Here is a 20,299-nt window from a genome sequence, read left to right on the forward strand (position 1 = left end):
AATGAAATATAGTACACAGAAAGTTGATCATTTTCTCCCAAGGAGAAGTTACTGATTCTGTTCTACCAGCAGAGGGCTCCCTTTTTAAGCTAATAAAGAAGCAGTATGTGTCTTGCCCATGACTTTTCAAAGACTGAAATTGAACGGGGGGAAAAAACTCAGCTCACACTTTCAGTAATGTAATAGAACCTCTGTGGTAGAGGATTGGACATACCGTGAGACATTAGAAGCAGAGTTTTCAAATCTCTCCAAGTCAAAGCTGTTAGGCTTTCCAGTGGCCAGTGTTCTGTGACAGAATACTGTTGGACTAGTCAATATTTTAATCTTGGGGAAGTTTTCACATGGAACATCATGTAAATTTAGACAGATGCTTAAGAGACCGGTGTTTCCAAGGTTTCTAGCTTTAGAGAGACTATTTTTAAAAGTAGGCCAAGATTCTGCAGCTCAGGATGCAAAGGTTTTCTCTGAACTCACCTTATGTCCCTGTGATCAAGCAGGCCGGAGCTGCAAGATTCACTTACAGACTCTTTTCTTCCCACTGGCAAGTAGGTTTTTCATGCTTTATCAGTCACACCAAAGGCAAGTTTGTAAAGACCCCTTGCCTACGTGGACTTTATGGTCCCCACCTAGATCTTCCTTTAGCACTCTCTGCATATGACCCTGGGGTTCCCTTCCTGTACAGAGTCTGAGGGTCTTACAGACAGATCCTTGTTGCCTCGAAGAGAACTAGAAGGTGTTGTTTTTGTTTTTGTTTTTTAAACCTTTAAATAAGCTAAAAATAGAGAACAGAAAAAGTCAGTTTTGTTATAGGTGTGAATTTTTTCACATGTGGCCTTTAAGACATTAACTTAAGTTTCACTTGTTAATTTTAACTTTATCTGGCAGAGTAAAGACAGGGCCAGTGGGTGGAGAAAAAGGAGTTTAGGACTGAATGTCAGAAGGCTAGGTTGTGGCCCCGGAGCTTTGATCTTGTGCAAACCCCTTCGATCCCCCTGGATCAGGATCTTTTGTGTGTGTGTGTGTGTGTGTAGCATGAGGGATTTCCTCGAAGTGGTCTTTGGATTACTTTCTGGTTTTAAAGTTAGTGATTCTGTGATTTTCCATTGTTAAGGTTCTTGGGATATTAGTAAAGCCATCCATCTATGCTGATGCAGAGCGAAAATTTTCTTAGGTCAAATTTTAGTGTGGTCCATTAGCACTTTCTCAAAGGACACATCCTCTGGAAAGGCTCATGGGCTCCTCGCCCTCTCCTTTGCTCCATTTAGCAGTCACATGAACTGCATGCAGACACAACTTTCAATACCAGACACTTCTAGGGCCAGTTAAACGTGAGTGGAAATTGGCTTCATAAAAGTAGCTCGCAGAGTGGGGTTTTTCTGCTCCTCTTCACGAGGTCGTGGAGTGTATCGGATCTACGTCTTCCCCACCAAACTCTCCTCCCAGGATCAAACGTTTTTTTCAACCATGTACCCTGCTCAGTTCCTCCGTAGGGCTTTCCTCTTACACCTGCGGGGCTGTCTGTGCTGGTGTGTGGGAGGAGGTGGACACGAGCAAGGCACGGTGTTCTGGGCTGTTCGGAGAGGTTCAGGCCTTTACAAGCAAGGCTTTGATTCTATTTTTGCTGAACTAGCTCAGCCACTTCCTGTGTTTGGCCGTGCATAGTGCCTCGCTTCACTGTGGCCACTTGAGCCCCGCGCGCTGCCGCAGCCAGTTAGAGAGACTATTTTAGGTCCCCTCACAATGGCCTTCTCATTTCCTTGGCGAAAATGAGCGAGTTGGGCTGGCAGTGGCCACTTGTTAGCCGATGACAACTTTGACTTTGACTTGGGCTCCCCTCCCCCAACCGAAATCCCTAGCTCAGCAAATATTTGAACCTGCCCAAGTTAATCATGAAGCCGTGATCTTTATCTGCGAGACGTGCGAGCGCCGGGGCTTTCTCCCTCCCGCGTACGGCACCACCGGCAGCCAGTGGCTGTGTCCATGGGGAGCGGGCGGTGAGCGGCGCTGCTGCGGCGGTCCCGTCCCGACGTCCGTGTCGCGCCGCGCGAGCCCGAGGGTCCCGCGCCGCCGCCGCCGCCCCTGCGCTCGGCGGGCGGGAGCGCTGCCGCGGAGTGAGCGCCACCGTGGGGGCGGCGGGGAGAGCCGGGGGCGGCGTTCGCATTGTCGGAGACCGGCCTGGCCGAGGGAAACTGCAGACATGCATAACCTGCAAAGTAAGTTGCCTTTAACTTGTACCCCCCTCGCCGCTGCCCTGCTTTTGTGCTTGTGTGCCAGGTTCCCCTCTGTAGTTTGTCTTTGCGGGTGTGTCAGTGAGACGAAGTGCTGTCTGGGGAGGGCAGATAAGAGATTAGCGGAGACACTCCCCCCTTTCCTGGAGGGGCACAGTGTGCGGAAAAGATGGGCTTTAGGCTGGAAACGGGGAAGGAGGTAATTACAAAGTGCTTGGCTGGAAGTTGGTGCCCGGCCAGGCTTTGGAGAGACGTGGAAAATCACCTGTCTCCCTCCCCTCCTCCCCTGGTCGGTTTGCCACATGGGATCCAGCAGCAGGACTGGTTTGCACCAAGTGCTCCCAAAGACATGGGGTAGCCCTCTGGGCTGTTAGCCTGTCCACAGCTGCTGGCGGGACTCCTCCTGGGGGAGAGAAAACACGTTTTTATTAAAGTCAAAAATTTTTTCTGACCCTCAGTCGAAGACATATCCCAACCACTTGGACCATTTTTGTGCGTGTGATTTTGAATTTAGGAATAGAAAAGTGGCCCGGGCCGTCCGCGGGAGGGTATAGGTTGAGACTGCCTTCCTCATCAATGGGACAATAAATCCAGCTAGACAGGATTCAAGCAGAGTGCTCGGTGAAATGACGTGCCTTTGCTCTACTATTTTATATGATTCTAAATTTGATAGAGGGTCTAACAATAAATTTTAAGGGGTTCTGTGTTCTTTAAATGGTCACACAAATATGTGACATACATAAGTGCATTGATCACAAGCCCACTATAGTTTTTTTCAATCAGCTACTAATTGGGGCTGGGGGCTTTTCCTCCTCACCTCTTGATAATAATGTAAATGTAAAGAGGTGGTTTATAATGGAAATGTACATTAAGCTCTAGTGAGGATGGGAAGACTATATGCAGAATGGCTGTAGAGAACTGAAATTAATAGATTTATAGAGGAATTGATTTCTTTACATTAAATATTGCTAACCAGGAATAATAGTCCCCAGGGTAAGGCATTTGAGATGGGGGGGGGGGGGGCGAACAACCAAAAGTGATGACATCACTCTCCCCTCAAGCAGTATTAGCACAAGAAGTCTGAGGATGGGTTTATCAGTGACAAATAGTTTGCAAACATAACCCTACCTCTGCTCTGCATTCTTGATATATATGGCCCCTTTCTTTTTGGAAGGCGTAACTCACCTGGACTAGTCTTGTTAGACAGTAACATTAAATGTGTGCTGGTAATAGGCAGATCTTCATTCCTGTTGAGATGTTGCATTATTATTCCCTAGCGGCTAGTGTTAACTTTAGTATGTTTGGTAGGAGATTTTTCTTTAAATTGTGCTTTCTAATGTGGTACGTTTGTAACAGTGTTTAAGTTCTGAGTTGTCAGTGAGTTATGCAGGAATGAAATTAAACATCCTGAGTTCTTGATCCCTTCTGCTTTTAATATATACAGGAGGCATTTAAGGACTGTAAAATATACCTTAAATATACCATTCTGATGCATTTGTAAGATTTTTAAACCAAGGCATGACCAGGCTCTCCATAAACCCAGATGCACTAGGGGAAAAAAAAAAAAAAAAAAAAAAAAAAGCTCCGGGCTGCAGCATATCAGCTTTTGTCAACCTGCCAACAACGGAGCGTACCATGCTGCAAGGAGTAATAAAAAAGGAATTAGAGAACTCAGTGCTGGAGGAGAAGAGTCAAATTAAACACCTTTTTGAAACGATGAGCATGTATACATTGCAGTTCTATGAAATGTGGGTTCTTCCTGAGGCTGGGATTGTGTTAAGACTGGATCTAGAAGAGAAATGATGGAGCAGGAGTGGTCTGGTGACATTTTTCTGACTTGATTGGCTGGGGTGTGTGATGTAATAGGTTACAGTGCAGCCCCTTATAGGTTTTAAAATGAATTCCAAGACACCATTACAAAGAAAGCCGGACTCTTTTCTTATAACTGAGCTCAGCCAAGGAAACTCTCGCACAAATGTACAACACTGTTTGGAATATGGAAGACCTGGATTTAGAATATGCTAAGACAGATATAAATTGTGGCACAGACTTGATGTTTTATATAGAAATGGATCCACCAGGTAACACTGCAGTATTCTTTTAGAAAGCTAGTTAATTTTGCGGATTTTTGGGGAGGGGGGAGGTTGACAACTACTGTAAACCGATCCTCTTGAGTTTTCTATTTTTTATTAATTTGTTGTAACTTAATAAAAATTAGTTTGATCATAGCTTGGACATTAAATCGTTTGCCTGTGGAAGCAAGCAGATCAGGCTGTCTGTTGGTAAATGGTTTTTTTTTTTTCTTACTTGAATAGATATGAATTGAATTCCAGTTTTTCACTGGTGTCTTTTGTTAATCGAGGTCCTTTGCTACTTGTGTTGTATTGTTGTGTATCTTTCATACTGTTCCTTTAATTAAAATGATGCGTCCTTTGTGCTGCTTTTCTCTTTTGACAGTGGATGGGAACAGTGGTACTTTGCAGTGATAACACTTGGTACTTTAGAAGGCGTGTAGAATGTAGCAGTGATTACAACTCAGTTGTAGGTGACCTGAAACTATTCTAAATCAGACGCTGAGACTTTGCCTACTCTTATATTGAGACACTATATTGAGAAAAGGAGTTGGCTTGCCCTTATTTCATCCTAGTCCTTATACAATGTTCTTGATAGACTCCTGAAATAATTTTTGCGTGAAATCCTGTCCTTTAAAACTTAACGACTTAGAATTCACTTACAAATCCTAGCCTTATTTTGCTTCCCAAATTTTCTTCCCGTATTAGCCCTGCTCCCAATTAAGAAATTCAGAAACACTTGACATTGAGGAAGAGGGATAAGGTTTTTAATCAGTCTTGGCATATAGAGCACAATCTATCCACTAGAATATTAACATGAATGCTAAAGAGATTTAGGTCACAGATGAGTTTCTTAAAGTGGCTTTTGGCAGAAGAGGGCCTGAAATACTAAGATTAGAGAAACCCAATTCCTCCTCTTAAAACATATTGCTGTAGATGAGCTTTTTTCTTACAGCAACAGCATTTGTGGAGGACAGAAACCAAATTTGTCTTTTATAATTAAATAAGAGGAGGAAATTAAAGCCAACCCATGTGATTCCTCCTGCTCATATGTTCATGGTTTCCTATTTTAGATGGATTTGATCAGGCCTGAAACTTTAATATAACTAGAGCCTAGAAGCAGAATGCCGGGACTCAGGATTTACTCTGAAATACACTCACATGGCCAGCCGGGTTTATTTGTTCATCTCTAAGCCGTTTTCTCTTTTTCACTTCCTTTTCTTTTTGATCCATGCTCTGAGAGATGCCTTTTTTTTTTTTTTTTTAAAGCAAACGATCATGTTTCATGGAGTTGTGAATTACTGCTGTATTTCATAGTATTGTAAAGAAACTTAGTTCTCATTGCAACCTTCCACCGCAGTTGGGATTGCAAACAACTTTTTGTTTCTTTTTAATCTACAGCATTGCCTCCTAAACCACCCAAACCCACTACTGTAGCCAACAACGGTATGAATAACAATATGTCCTTACAAGATGCTGAATGGTACTGGGGAGATATCTCAAGGTAAGGCTCCACAAACTCTGGAGTTTTCGCTAGAGACAGAGCTCTGGTTTTAGAGAAAGAAACACACCAGCTTGCTGAGTTCCATTTTTAGGATATCCTCCAACATAAGCATGAAGCATAGTTGGTTGTCTTCCAAAGAAGACCAGAGAAGTCCCTGAGCACTGGGGAACTGTTGGGTGCTGGATGCCACAGGAAATTAAATACTCGAGAAGTTTCATTATTGACAGAGAGGTCAGGAAAGCACCAGGGTGAGGTGGCCCACCGCCTTAAGGGAGGGTGCAGGGTCGCTTTCTGTTAGGCAGAAGTGTAAGAATTAATGTTAGTATCTTGTACGTATGAAAAAGGCCTGTTTATTCGTAGCTTTTTTTTTTTTTTTTTTTTTTTCCTGAAGGGGAGGAAGGAGTCCTTTTCAGGATCATGACTTTGTGAGCTCATTGGCCAGAGTGATTAGTGTGTTTGGACCACTGATAGACCAGTAATGAAAGGTTTTTTTTTTTTTTTTCTTTCAGCTCCCAGTTTGTAATGAGATGAAATTTGTTACATTTCTATATAAACAATACATATAATCAGAAAATGCAATTAACAAAGGGGTGGGGAGATAGAGGCTCTCTACATAGTTGGTGCTTAATTTTGCTGTGAAGCTAAAACTCTAAAAATGAAGCCTGTTTTAAAATCCTCAAGGTGAGCTTTGTCCTGTGTCCTTTTCGTTTCAGGGAAGAAGTGAATGAAAAACTTCGAGATACAGCTGATGGGACCTTTTTGGTACGAGACGCATCTACTAAAATGCACGGTGATTATACTCTTACACTAAGGTGAGTCCGGGAACATAGCAACGCTTGAGGTGTGTAAGTAGACACTGGAACACATTTCTAAAGAAGATTGTAATAATGCCCTTTATTTTATTGTGTTTACAGGAAAGGAGGAAATAACAAGTTAATCAAAATATTTCACCGAGATGGGAAATATGGCTTCTCTGACCCACTAACCTTCAACTCTGTGGTTGAACTAATAAACCACTACCGGAATGAGTCCCTAGCTCAGTATAATCCCAAACTGGACGTGAAATTACTTTATCCAGTATCCAAATACCAACAGGTATTCAAAACTGAAATGCTCACGTTACAATGTTTAGACAAGACACTTTCAATTCCTTAGAAAACATTGTGAAGCAGGTGAATTGCATGTAATATAATTTCAAAAAGTTTATACCTGTGGTCACAAAATTACAGTTTGAGAATGGCCAGTTACTGGACTGCATAGCTGATGAACTGAAGTTTTCTCTCTTCCCATCTCTCATTCTTCCAGGATCAAGTTGTCAAAGAAGATAATATTGAAGCTGTAGGGAAAAAATTACATGAATATAACACTCAATTTCAAGAAAAAAGTCGGGAATATGATAGATTATATGAAGATTATACCCGTACTTCCCAGGTGAGTTTTTTTGCTAAAATCAAATTAAAATCTCAGAACTCTTAGTTACTAGAATCGAACATGTGTCAGTTTGGTTTAGGAACAAGAAAGTAAAGTTGAGGTTTTGCTCATCAAGTTGGGGGGAAAGATCATGTATTTGCAGATCATTGTTTACTATTCATAGCATCTCTAATAAACCTTTTAAATGAAGCTCGTGTCAGAATGAGAAGTTCTCGTGATGATAATTGCAGAGGTCGCTGGGAGTTTCAAGTGGATTTGACGTAACAACTCAAAGTTCCACAAACTTGTCTGATCTCCAAAATGAAGATTTAACTTTTTGATGCCCTGTAATAAAAAAAAAAATAAAAGTATAGAAGCTCCATTTATGGCAGTGTTTTCCTGGTGAGGTAATCTTCTCTAGGCTATGATGTATCTAGAACCACCAGAGGGAGTAGAAGGCAACATGGATTCCTGATTCCTTAAATTGCTGATAAAGGGGAATGGCTTTTAAAATGAAAACTATAGGAAATTGTTAGGCAGTCTGCTTTCATAGACTGGGAAAATTCCCAAAGGAAATGTGTGCTTCTGTGATACTATTTTAATGGGTTTTATGAATTAGAGGCCTTCCTTGCTAACACAGTCCCTTCCATGCTAGACAGGAATACCATCAAATGTCCCGGCAGTGTCTCACAATAACAAATTATCCGTTCTGTGAAAGGTATGACATGGTCTTATTAAACATTGTGTTGTAGGAAATCCAGATGAAAAGAACAGCTATTGAAGCATTTAATGAAACCATAAAAATATTTGAAGAGCAGTGCCAAAGCCAAGAACGGTACAGCAAAGAATACATAGAAAAATTTAAACGGGAAGGCAATGAGAAAGAAATACAAAGGTTGGTGGACCATGAGGGTTGTCCCTGTGCTCAAGATAATAATGCAAATCCTCCAGAACTGTTGAAAGATGATCTTGCTTTCTGCCCTTTGAATAATTTTTAAAAATGGCAGCACGAGAAAGCATTCTTTCTGACTTTCTATAAGCTGTGGGAAACCATTGTGGTGAAGCAGGTCATGACCGATGCCTTACTCTTGCCTATAGGATTATGCATAATTATGAAAAGTTGAAGTCTCGCATCAGCGAAATTGTGGACAGTAGAAGACGACTGGAGGAGGACTTGAAGAAACAGGCAGCTGAGTATCGGGAGATTGACAAGCGCATGAACAGCATTAAACCAGACCTCATTCAGCTGAGAAAGACAAGAGACCAATACTTGATGTAAGTCCTCGAGGCAGAACCCTGGGAGCAAATGACCGGCGGTTGCCAAAACCAAGGATACATGATTAATGCATTTTCCTTTTCTAACTGTCTTCCAGGTGGTTGACTCAGAAAGGTGTTCGGCAGAAGAAGCTGAACGAGTGGCTGGGCAATGAGAACACTGAAGAGTGAGTACTCACCGTAGGTGGGAGGCTGCCCGGGGGCTGGCGGGGGGCGGGGGGTCTTCACGGTAAGAGAACTCGTGACTTGCTTTGTTTGCACACCAAGGGAGGAATTTCACGGAGTTTGGAACATCTTCTGTAAACCACGTCGCATTATCCAGAATGTTACAAAAAAGGAAAGTTTAGTGAAGGATGCAGAGTTAGTTTTTACCCACAGTGCAATTGAGTGACTCTGTCTAGAAGGAAGGCCCCAAACCTGTAAAAAATCCCTAGTGGGTTTCTGGAACAGTCGGGAGGAAAAAAAGGACACAATTCTGTTGAGTGTATCTCTAAAGCTTAAGGCTAGGTTTTGTTTGAATTACATGAGAAACTGGCAGTCCTCCTAGTCAGTCGGTTTCCTGATCTGAACTGGACAAACAGGATCGTTTGATACCTTCCCCTCTGCCCAGCTGCCTACATGTAGCTCCTGTCTTACAAAGAGGAAGAGTCTTACTACTGGGGCTCTTTGTCCAGGGAGGTCACATGGAAGGCTGAGCTCCACGGCCAAGTGCCGCCTGAGTCAGAGCCGCGGTGGCTGGCCTGACGGGCTCGGTGGGAGAGGTGACCTCTCCCAGGGCTTCATGTCAAACCTTTCTCTCCTGCCTCCTTAGCCAATACTCGCTGGTGGAGGATGATGAGGATTTGCCGCACCACGACGAGAAGACATGGAACGTCGGCAGCAGCAACAGAAACAAGGCTGAAAACCTACTCCGGGGGAAGCGAGATGGCACCTTCCTGGTCCGGGAAAGCAGTAAACAGGGCTGCTATGCCTGCTCGGTAGTGTACGTATCTTTCTCTCCTGTCAGACAGCTGCGGACGTGTTTCATTCATTCAGCCAGCCAAGCTTCGAAGAACCTCACAGTGCCATAACCTAGAGTAGGAAGTAGAAAAGATACAACGTTTTTCAGGTCTAGGCAGAAGCATAGAAACCTGCTGTTGAGTTCAAAGACTGGGGTTTGGGTCTCAGTTCACCAACTAGTTCTTCTCATCATGAGCAGTCTCTATCTTCTCATCTTTAAAATGGAAGTAGCAACACGGGGGGGGGGGGGGGGGGTTTGTTTTACTTCCCAAGGTTAATAGCATTAGAATATGAGGGAATTCACACGAGAGCTCCACCCGCAGGTCAAGTCTGCACCAGGAACAGGGCCCAACAGCCAGGGAGAGAGGTCATTGGCCTTGAGATCAGTGTACCCAAGAGCAGACCTTTCTTGCATGTGGCGTGTTTTCCTTTTATGTCCCATGTGTTTGGGGAATATGAGTTAAGAAAAGCGAGTCTCCTCTGGGAAGGAAAGGCTCTGAAAATTGCTATCTCCCTCCATTTAACCAGAGAAATATTCCTACTGAACAGGAGGGAGAGAGTTGAGGCTGGTCTGCAAGAATGCAATTCACGCCTGTGCTAACCGTAGAGCCCTGCTCGCGTGGCAGGGCCGTCGGTGATGGTAGTGCGCGTGTCCTCTACCCGATCTCGTTTCTCAAAGTCACCCTGTGACACGTCTGCCACCTTCAAGATGAGAATGCAGTGGCTCAGGGAAGCTGAGGTAGCAGCCCAAGCCCGTAGCTGCCCCGGGAGTGTTCCCTTCCTGGAGCAAGGCCTGCAGAGGGTACTTTTTCATGAGGACCCTTTTCTGAAAACCCTGTTCTCTCTCTCTCTGTCCTCTGCAGGGTGGATGGCGAAGTGAAGCACTGTGTCATCAACAAAACGGCAACTGGCTACGGCTTTGCCGAGCCCTATAACCTGTACAGCTCCCTGAAAGAGCTGGTGCTACATTACCAACACACCTCCCTCGTGCAGCACAACGACTCCCTCAACGTCACACTAGCCTACCCGGTATATGCACAGCAGAGGCGATGAAGCACTTGTCCTCTGATCCTTCTCCTGGAGCTCAACCACCCCGAGGCCTCTGGAAAGCACAGGGCTCCTCTCCAGCCTGACCTGTAATTGAGCTGAGGAAACGCAGCCATCTGCCTTCAGATGGGACTCGAGCTTTCGACAAAAAAGTAGAGGGGAAGATACGCAGCCTAGCACTGTGCCAGGACCACACGTTTCTGGAGTCCTTGTCCTTTTTTTTAAATTTTTTTTTATTTTTTATTTTTTGGTTTAATTTAAAGCCACAAGGACACACAACACAAAGAGAAAAAGAAATGCAAAAATCTCTGCGTGCAGGGACAAAGAGGCCTTTAACCATGGTGCTTGTTAATGCTTTTTGAAGCTTTACCAGCTCAGAGTTGGGACCTTGTAGACCAGAGGGTGGACGGGCTCGAGAGCCCTGGCCTGGGGACGCTCGAGCCGGGCTGCTTCAGCCTGGGTATGGGCTGTGCACGGTGGACCCAGACACATCGCACTGTGGATTATTTCATTTTCTAACAAATGAACGGTATGTAGCAGAAAGGCACTTCGGCTCACCAGAGACGTTTTGGGAGAACGTCCGCTCACGTACGTTCAGAGGAAATTCTGGTGTAGCTGAATGCCAGAAAGTGTTTCCTTTAAACTTTAAAAACCACCACACCAACAGAAAAATGGAGCTTGGAAAACCGGACTTTAAAGGACATTCATTATATAAAATATGTACATAACAATGGATGACTAACTATCAAATAGATGGATTTGTATCAATACCAAATAGCTTCTGTTTTGTTTTCCTGAAGACTAAATTCACAGTGCTATGCAATTCTTAATTTTCATTGTTCTCAGTTTTAAATGTACCTTCAGAATAAGCTTCCCCCATCCCAATTTTTGTTGCCTGAAAATATTATTGTCCCTAATTTTTTTGTTAATATTCATTTTGTGATTTTTTTTTTTAAAGAAGAAATGTGTACAGGATGCCAGTAAAAAAAAAAAAAAAAACAAAAAAAAACAAAAACGGCTTCAGAATTAAAACTATGAATTATTTTACACTTTTTCTTGTACAGAGTACTTGGCTGTTAGCCCAAGGTTAAAAAGTTCATAACAGATTTTTGTGGACTAAATGTTTTGTTGGGCAGTGCCTGATAAGCTTCAAAGCTGCTTTATTCAATAAAAAAAAGAGAAAGATATATGAATATGACAAAGTATTGCTGAGTTCAACAATGTTGTTTCAAAACTCTTAAAATACGGTACCAGGTAATGTGTGCTTCATTAAGAATTGTGAACTTCTTGAATCTGGGGTGGGGGTGGGGGGGAGAGGTAGCAAAGGGATGTACAGGTGGGGGGAGGGAGGGCTAGGATGGTTTGCACTTTCTCCTGATTACAGAGAAATGAGTAACTACTTCACTCTTTTCCCACTTGGATCTGCGAGTTATTACACATTAATTACAAGTACAAGACCTACTGGAACGCTAACGCCATGGAGCAGGTCAGAGCATCTAGTTCTTAGGAAGAAAGGGAGCCTCCTGGGGCAGTGTCCGCCTTTGTTTGGACCACTGTTTTCAAGGTATCATCGCTGCATTTAGACCATGTGTCTCTCCAACGTTAGACTACCCATTGCAACCATAAACCTTCATTTTGGAAGAAGCATGATCTGAAAAACTATTTTCAATCCACCCATGTGTTCTTTTCCTAGCTTTCCATTCAATTGAGATCATAAAGCAAACAAACAGGATCCTCACCGTTACCGCGTTGGGCTGTGTCGAGCTCGTTAAGGTCCTGGCCGCTTCAGGAATCCTGACAGTGCTTCTCATTCATCAGAGTCACTGTGTGTGTTACACGTCACTGGGGAAAGGAAGAGGTTTTAGAGTGTTCTTTCCAATTCTGGGCAAGAGGGAGAGGTCTCTCTCCCTGACCGACATATGCAAAGTCCATTCTGTTCCACGGAAACTGTCCGTTTGTGGGGGGAGCAGCACAGGATGAGTGTGACAGTCCCTTTCCGGGTAGGGTCAAACAGGATCTTAAAAAAAATCACAGTTTTCCTTTCCCAGGAGTGGTTCAGCCACGGCTTGCTTTCTGACACTGGGGAGGGGGTTTTGTTTTGGTTTTCAGTGTTGTTCCTTTTAAAAATTCTTCTGAAAATAATCAGTCTAGCCGCTGACTTCATCAACTGTAGAATGTATTTTTTTCTTCTTTACATGATGCTATGATGCTATCCATACCAAGAGCAATAGTCAGTCTTATGGCCAGACTGTCAGCCTTCACACTTGACTGTACTGATCTGACCGCCTCCCTCTCATCACACAACTGAGGATCCCCCTGGGTGTAGTCTGTAAGTGTCAACTTTAAAAACACCCTTCCCCTTCACACAGAAGTCTGACGACTAATTAAGAGTGGTTTATCAACTAGCATTTTGGTGGGGTTTTTTTGATAGCACATCCACGTATGCTGTTAGGTATAATTTTCATTTACTATCTGAAATACAAGATTGAAGATGGAATGTTTCATGCCAAGTTTTGTTAATGTTTCTGGTTCGACACTCTGGCGAGGTGGCATGGTATTCAGGCACCTGCCTTATTTTTGCGTTTCGCAAACATAAATGCAAGAGGAAAGTTTCTCTTTGAACAGCAGAGGCAGGATTCATCATTCCCTGTTATGTCGTAACTCACTAGATCTGTGATGTTACATCTCTGCCAAACGCCTTTTTAATTGCGTGTAGCATACCCACCACATTCGTCCTTATAGATGTTTGACCAGAAGGGCTCTTTGCGTTCAATCAGACAGTCTTCTCCTAATAACACTGAGTGGCTCGTGAGTATGAATGGATACAGCAGAGGCATTCCTGATAACATGCTTTTATGCATGCATTGATTCTCCCCACCCAATGTAGCATCCTAAAGATAAAAGCCAGACGCTGAGCTAGCTGCAGAGAGGCTGGGATAGGGCTGTACAAGTGGGAGCACCGGGACCTGATCGTACACACGGAAGAAAAATCAGAACCGTGTGAAAAGGCAAAAAGCATGTGTTTGCAACATCTGACAAGTTCACGGCCCTTGATATATGTATATATGTATATGTGCATGGACTGTTTCCAGTACACCTTTCAGCCACAACAGATCCACAGTCGTCGAGTTCAAGTACATAACAAGCAAATGTCTAGTACAATTCTTGTGTATGTGTATGGGTGGTTTGGTTTTTTTTTTTCCTTTGAAGTTGCTTTGTCTTAAAAAGGTGAAAACTTTGCAAGTGAAGTGAGAAGTTCATAATTCTTTGGCTTTTTTTCTGCTTTTAAAAGTTACTCCTTTGGGGGAGCTGGTCTGGATGACTCACTTAACTTGGAAATCCTCATTTTCGGTGTGTCGAGTCACAATGTGTTTATGTGAGCTGTCACTGTGGGGAATCAATTGCTTTGTCATATAGCTGGTTATGAACTAGTGACGTGTTTGGGAGTCCTACTGATGTTCCTTAATGGGAGAAAAACTCTGCTGGTTTTAACACCTGTGCTTTTGCTATGCATGGTATCCAAGTAGTTGGAGAACAGACCCTGAAATCTGAGTTCAGGGCCTTTTAAGAAAGGGGCAGTTTAAAGCACAATGCCTCACATGGGACAAAGTTTGAAAATACCAAATTCCTATTTTTTAAAAATCTAGTTGTATAAAATATTAGTATTATGAGTAGCAAGGGAACAGAATTGGGTTCATTGGAAACACTATTCAACTTAAGGTTAAACTTGTCACCATGAGATAGCATTAGCTGCCCGGGATGCTGCTATTAAAAAAAAGAAAAAAAAAAAAAAAAAGAAAAAAAAAATTAAAAAAAAAAAGCAAAACAAAAAAAACTCATTTATATGTGTGTATTTTTTAAAAGCTACGATCTGTTCAATGTTTTTACAAATCTGTTTATATGACATTGTTAAAATAAAGTTGGTCTTTTGACGAGAGGGAGGATGTCATGGTCAGTTGTAATTTTGCCTTTACAAGGCAACGGGGGTGGGGGGGCGGGGGGAGTGTGCCTCCTTGACATTTTGTTCAAGCTATAGATTCAATGGAGCTATGTCTTGTTTTAAGTTGCTTTGATGCATTGTATTAGGTCTTCAAACAGAATAAAGGTTGTTTTGAAACTGAAGTTATGGTTTGAAGTTTCAGTGATCACCTAAGAAGCGTTTCTAAAATTGCTCTCTTGCTCTTCTGGTTAACAAACGTCACTGCTGTCCCCAGGGCTTCCCACCTCCGTTTTCATCCTATTACCACATTATCGCAAGACACCACTTCACAGGAATGATAGGTTAGTGTTACTGGCGTAGTTTCACCATATTCTCAATGATGAAAAGAAGATACCTCTAGGTGATGTGATATCATTGCAAAGCATGTTCTTGCTATAATGGCCACTGTCCCTCAATTCTTTCCCCATCCATCCATCCCACTTTGTTACGCCTGCTGGTTTTGTCTCTATTCTGCAGTCTGCATATATTGAACACCCACAGGACAAGGACAGCCTGAGGCACTGTTCAACACAGCTAAGTGTGACACGGGATGTGGCCTGAGGCTTAGGGAGCAAAGCTACACTCCAGAGTGAGGTTTCTCATTGTAGCATCTAGTTAATACATACAGACCATTCTTAATCTGCAATACCTTTCCTATTTGTTTTTATTGCTGAGTGAATTTACAGCGATGCTACTTTGCATGTATATGGCACTCATTCACCATGTAGGCACAGCAAGGGTCCTGGACATGGAGGCGTGGTCTAGTAATGGAAATGAGAAGGGCACGTAAATACAGTCATGGCAACAATGACTAACAGAGTATGGCAGGAACTCTGATTCCCTTCCTGCTTTTCCCCTGCTCTGTTCCGTATCCCAGAGAACTACATTCCCAGGGTCTTTTGTCATCTGGCTTCTAGGTCCGGAGTCCTCCGCGGCACTAACTCTTCCCAGATAAACCCTCCCGACCAAGGTTTGAGGGGCCCGAGGATGCTCTGCCTCTCAGAAGAAGCCTCTGGCTTCTGAGTTACATAGAGCCTCAGTGCCTCCTGCCATTTTTAGTCTGGCCCCAGGGGTGGTGGCAGCTATCGGCTATTGCTAATCCTCAGGATTCTCTCACCCCCACCGGTCTGGTTTCTGAGACCTTCCACCATGTGAGTAACCTATTCTCATCATTCAATTCTTCCTATCACAGCTAGAATTTTTTTTTTCCTGGCTGACCTTTGATTGATAAACCATGTAAGTTCCATTCAATACTGTATATGCATCATCTCATATAATCCTTCCACAATTGTGAGTTTGAAGACAAGCTTTCCATTCTACGATCAGAAACTGAAGTAGACATGTTACATGATTTACTCTGATCATGCAACAATTAGAGCAGAGTGGAGCACTAAGCCGTGTGACTCAAGCCAAAGCTCTTCACGCTGTCACAGCCTTCCAATGGGAAATGCTAGGAAGTTCAAAGAAAAGTTTACGGGTCACTCTTCCTGATGAGGCGCTGAAGATGTGGTTTCCACTGGTGGACAGTGCACAAGGGACCAGTAACGAATGGCAGGAAATGGCAAAGGTTTGCTTTCGACCAGAGGTTCCTGACCAACAGCATTATCATCAGCACTACTTGGAAACCTGTCCCAAGTGCAAATTCGAGGTTCTCACCCTCAAACTACTAACGGAGAGTAGACCCAGCAACCTTTTTCCACAAGTTCTCCAGTTTAAAAAAGGATTTTTTCAATGTTTATTTTTGAGAAACAGAGAAAGAGTGCGAGTGGGGGAGGGGCAGAGAGCGAAGGAGACACAGAATCCAAAGCAGGCTCCAGGCTTTGAGCTGTCAGCACAGGGCCCAACATACAGCTTGAACTCAGGAACCGTGAGATGATGACCTGAGCCAAAGGCGGGCGCTTAACCGATAGAGCCACCCAGGTGCCCCAGTTCTCTGACTTTAATGCAAACTCAAGTGTGAGAATCACTAGTTAACATCACCTGATTGTCGAAATAGTACTACCAGTATTTTCATTAGAAGCCGCTACTATTATTAAGGAGTGACAGAAACATATTTTTACTTTATGATACAATTTACATTCATAGCATAGAGTCTATACAGAAAATAGACTGATTTTCAGTTTAGGAGATCTAGTCTTGTCTTCGGTCTTTAATTAGCTGTGGGAACTTGGTCAACTCAGTTCACCTGTGTAGGCCTCTAACTCCTTATCTGTAAAATAAAGTTGTGAGTCTAACTATGCTCTAGAAGGAGTCCCAGAGACTGTGGTGTGATTTAGTAGACTGAGACTATTCAATCCCCTGGTTTTCCGTTAACCCACAACATAAATGTTGACTGCAGATCACTGAAGTTTATTGAGAACTGGCCCCTTGTGTTGCCAGTGACCGTGGCCAAGAATGCATTAGCAAAATTTGGGTCCATTTACCTGAAGTCTTAAGGTTACACTTCAGGTGACTCCAAGTAGGAAGTTAAGTTCTCAATAATGTGAAGGGGAAATGACACCGACTCTCCAAAGCATGAAGCACTGAGTCAGAGAACATGGCCTACCAAATCCTCTAGGACGTGCCAAGACTATAGTCATGTTGTAACTGACACCGTCTCAACACATTAAAAACTTTTTTTCTGAACTTCTCCCTTAAAATCTGCCTAAAAATAAGAATTTTCTAAAGACTTACATGTAAGACTGGAGGCCATGAAACATCTAGAAGAAAACAGGAAAAAGTTGCCTGACATGGGTCTTGGCAATACATTTTTGGATAGGACATCTAAAGCACAAGCAACGAAGTAAAAAATAAACATGGGACTACGTGAAACTAAAAAGCTTCTTCATAGCAAAGGAAACGATCAACCAAGTGAAAAGACATTTTCCAGAATAGGAGAAAATGTTTGCAATCTATGTATATGAGAAGGAATGGATTAATGTCCAAAATATGTAAAGAACTCATAAAACTTAAAAGCAAAAAGAACCCAAATAATCCAATTTAAAGATAGGCAGAGGACCTGAATAGAAATTTTTCCTAAGAAGACAAATGAATGACTGAAGGCGCATGAAAAGGTGGTCAATATCACCAATCATTAGGGAAATAAGTCAAAATCACAATGAGATTACTATTCTAACAGGTGTGAAATGCTATTATCAGCAAGTGACATAACCAAGATCGGGACATAGGTCATTCCTGATTTTGCTCCCCGTCACAACTAACAACTATTCATGAACAAAACAGCACTGAAAGAATCCTAGAATGCTAAAGCACCCCAAGTACCGCAGAGAACAAGATAGACTGTTCTATCTAAGAGGGTAGAGGGTAAGAGGAACAGCTACCTTCTGACCACAGTGCCCTTCCCCTAGGCCAGCGCCACAGCATGTCAAGAGATCTCCCCTGAGCCTACAGGTCTTCCAGTGGAAAAAGAGAGCCCAGGGATGACATCCCGCCCTGCAGCACTGGGGGCAGTTCTTGAGAGCTGCTATTCTGGTTCTGTCCCATAGGGATCACAGGGGATTCTACAGGACGTAAACACTGGGAATCTAATCATAACAGAGAAAAGGGGAGGGGATTCCATCAACCAGCACTTGGATGTTGGCAGACCAGATTCCTACCAGTAGAGCCCAAGTAGTCATTCCCAACCAGCAGTTTTGCTCATCTGCAAAACCAAGCCAGGAGTGTAGTCTGACCAAGGTACTTGACAGGGTGCAAGTCTGCCTGATTAGAGTTCTCAAACAAGAGGTCTCACCAGCTCTGAAGTCTGGTCTGCCTATGCCGAGGCAGAAAGGCTAAGTCATAGCCCCATCCACTGAAGAGCATGGCCCTCAGCCCCATCTGAAAGGAAGAGCTGATGAGAACACCTGGAGGCTGTATAATCCAGCATCATTCAAGCCAGGAGATAGGCAAGTTAAGCTGATCACCCTCAGAGCAAAGTCAGGGTTGTGATTGGGATCGAGGGGCATAGGTCAACTTAAATCAAGACCACAAAGAGTTTTAGTGGCCTTGGACTTCCTCCTCCCACTGCACTAGGCAGAAAAACTAATTCATATACCGTCTTTCTGGTGTATACAGTCTTCAGCCTGCCTGACCAGAGAACCTTACCAAAACACATCAGGGGCTGCATAACCCATCCAAGAGCCTTGCATACAGTTGGACTTGCACAGAGAGCATAACTCATGGCTTTCTATGTCTATAGAACAACACCAGAGCCCCGCCTGACCAGGATATTCAGTGTGCATGCTTGCCTAATTTGGATCCCCAAACAATGAGCCAAACAGGCCCTGGGACCGATCCTATTGCTCTGCCAGGCCAGGGAAACCAATTCACAGCCCCACCAACTTCTGAGTAGAGTACCCAATCCAACTGTAGAAAAGCCTGACCAAAAAATCCAGGCAACTCTGGGGCCCATCCTGTAGCCTAACTTGGGCACGGGACCAAAACAGCAGTCCTGTACAAATGTTCTCAGTGTCATACCATCCCTCCCACTCCTCCTGATGACCTCAGAGCTTGAACAGTTGCCTCACCCCAAAATAGACCCTAATACCAGACCCCATCTGCCCAAGAACGTTACTGGCAGCCATGTTCCAGAACCCAAACTCAACTGGCTTGTCAAAATCTGTCTTTGCCAAAGGGAACCAGCAAAGTCCGGAAGAGGAAAACACTCACTCAAATGTGCAGATACAAATGTAAGAAATCAAAGATCATCAAAAGTTAGGTAAATATGACCCCACCAAAGGAGACTAATAAAACTCTAATAACTCACCCTAAAGAATTGGAGATGTACGAACTGTCAAAGAATTCACAATAATCCTCTTAAAGAAATTTAATGAATTACAAGAACGCGTAGACTACTAAATGAAATTAGGAAAATAATGCATGAACAAAGTGAGAAGTTCAACAAATAAATAGAAACCATCAAAAAAAAATCCAACAGAAATCCTACAGTGGAAAAATATAATTACTCAACTGAAGAATTCAACAAAGAGCTTCAAAAGCAGACCCAACTATGAAGAAATAATCAGCAATCTGAAATGTAAGACATTTGAAATTAACCGGTCAGAGGAACCAAGAGAAAAAGGAACCAAGAAGAGTGAAGAAAGCCTACAGAACCTTTAAAAACAAAGAAACATTACTCTCATGGGAATTACAGAGGGACAAGGCAAATGACAAAAGGGATATTTAAAGGAATAATGGCTGAAAATGCTCCCAAAATAAGGAGAGAAATAAACATTCAGATCCAAGAGGCAAAAATACCACAAAAAGTTTGAAGCCAAATAGGGTTACATTAAGATACATTATAATTAGATTGTCAAAAGTCAAAGACAAAGAATTTTAAAAGCAGGAAAAGAATGACAAGGGAGCCCCCATTAAGTCTATCAGCAGTTCTCTAAACAGAAATTTTTCTAGACAGGAGATAATGTGATGACATATTCAAAATATTGAAAGGAAAAACCTGCCAACCAAGAAGACTGTACCTAACAAAGCTGTCCTTTAGAAATGGAGGAGGGATAAAGACTTTCCTAAACAAAAGCTGAAGGAATTCAACACCAATAGACTTGCCTTACAAGAAATGCTAGGGGCACGGGGGGGCTCAATCAGTTAAGTGTCCAACTGTGGTTCAGGTCATGATCTTGCAGTTTGTGAGTTCAAGCCCTGCATCAGGCTCTGAGCTATAAGCACAAATTCAGAGCCTACTACAGATTCTGGGTCTCCCTCTCTCTCTCTACCCCTGCTGGGCTCTCTCTCTCTCTCTCTCTCTCTCTCAAAGATAAACATTAAAAAAATGCTAATGGATTTTTTTGAG

The 20,299-nt window shown here is 43.1% G+C and overlaps 1 protein-coding gene and 1 long non-coding RNA gene across 8 annotated transcripts in view; one reads left to right on the forward strand and one right to left on the reverse strand.

Moving 5' to 3' along the window:
- Positions 1-14,657, forward strand: part of PIK3R1 (phosphoinositide-3-kinase regulatory subunit 1) — an 86,967-nt gene extending 72,310 nt beyond the window's left edge. For 2 of the 4 annotated variants that reach the window (XM_045495128.1, XM_045495136.1), the window contains exons 8-16: positions 5,702-5,804; positions 6,518-6,616; positions 6,719-6,899; positions 7,110-7,235; positions 7,967-8,109; positions 8,313-8,489; positions 8,588-8,656; positions 9,301-9,471; positions 10,352-14,657. In XM_045495128.1, the coding sequence (XP_045351084.1) occupies positions 5,702-5,804; positions 6,518-6,616; positions 6,719-6,899; positions 7,110-7,235; positions 7,967-8,109; positions 8,313-8,489; positions 8,588-8,656; positions 9,301-9,471; positions 10,352-10,541 (1,259 nt within the window). In that variant the 3' untranslated portion in view covers positions 10,542-14,657. Of the gene's footprint in view, positions 1-1,559; positions 2,214-3,877; positions 4,310-5,701; positions 5,805-6,517; positions 6,617-6,718; positions 6,900-7,109; positions 7,236-7,966; positions 8,110-8,312; positions 8,490-8,587; positions 8,657-9,300; positions 9,472-10,351 lie in introns of those variants that run through there. The other 2 variants (XM_045495143.1, XM_045495152.1) reach the window with 2 other exon arrangements.
- On the reverse strand, positions 6,908-9,443 carry LOC123606600. Of its 4 annotated transcripts, none has more exons than XR_006716381.1 (4): positions 9,280-9,443; positions 8,669-8,786; positions 7,413-7,559; positions 6,908-7,140 (listed from the first exon to the last, which is right to left on the reverse strand). It is a non-coding gene; the product is annotated as an uncharacterized LOC123606600 (long non-coding RNA). The 4 variants fall into 4 exon arrangements; XR_006716377.1 differs by having other exon boundaries at positions 9,144-9,294; XR_006716385.1 differs by having other exon boundaries at positions 9,126-9,294.
- Positions 14,658-20,299: the final 5,642 nt, after the last annotated feature.

This window comes from Leopardus geoffroyi, chromosome A1 (assembly GCF_018350155.1).
Source record: "Leopardus geoffroyi isolate Oge1 chromosome A1, O.geoffroyi_Oge1_pat1.0, whole genome shotgun sequence".
Taxonomy (NCBI): Eukaryota; Metazoa; Chordata; class Mammalia; order Carnivora; family Felidae; genus Leopardus; species Leopardus geoffroyi.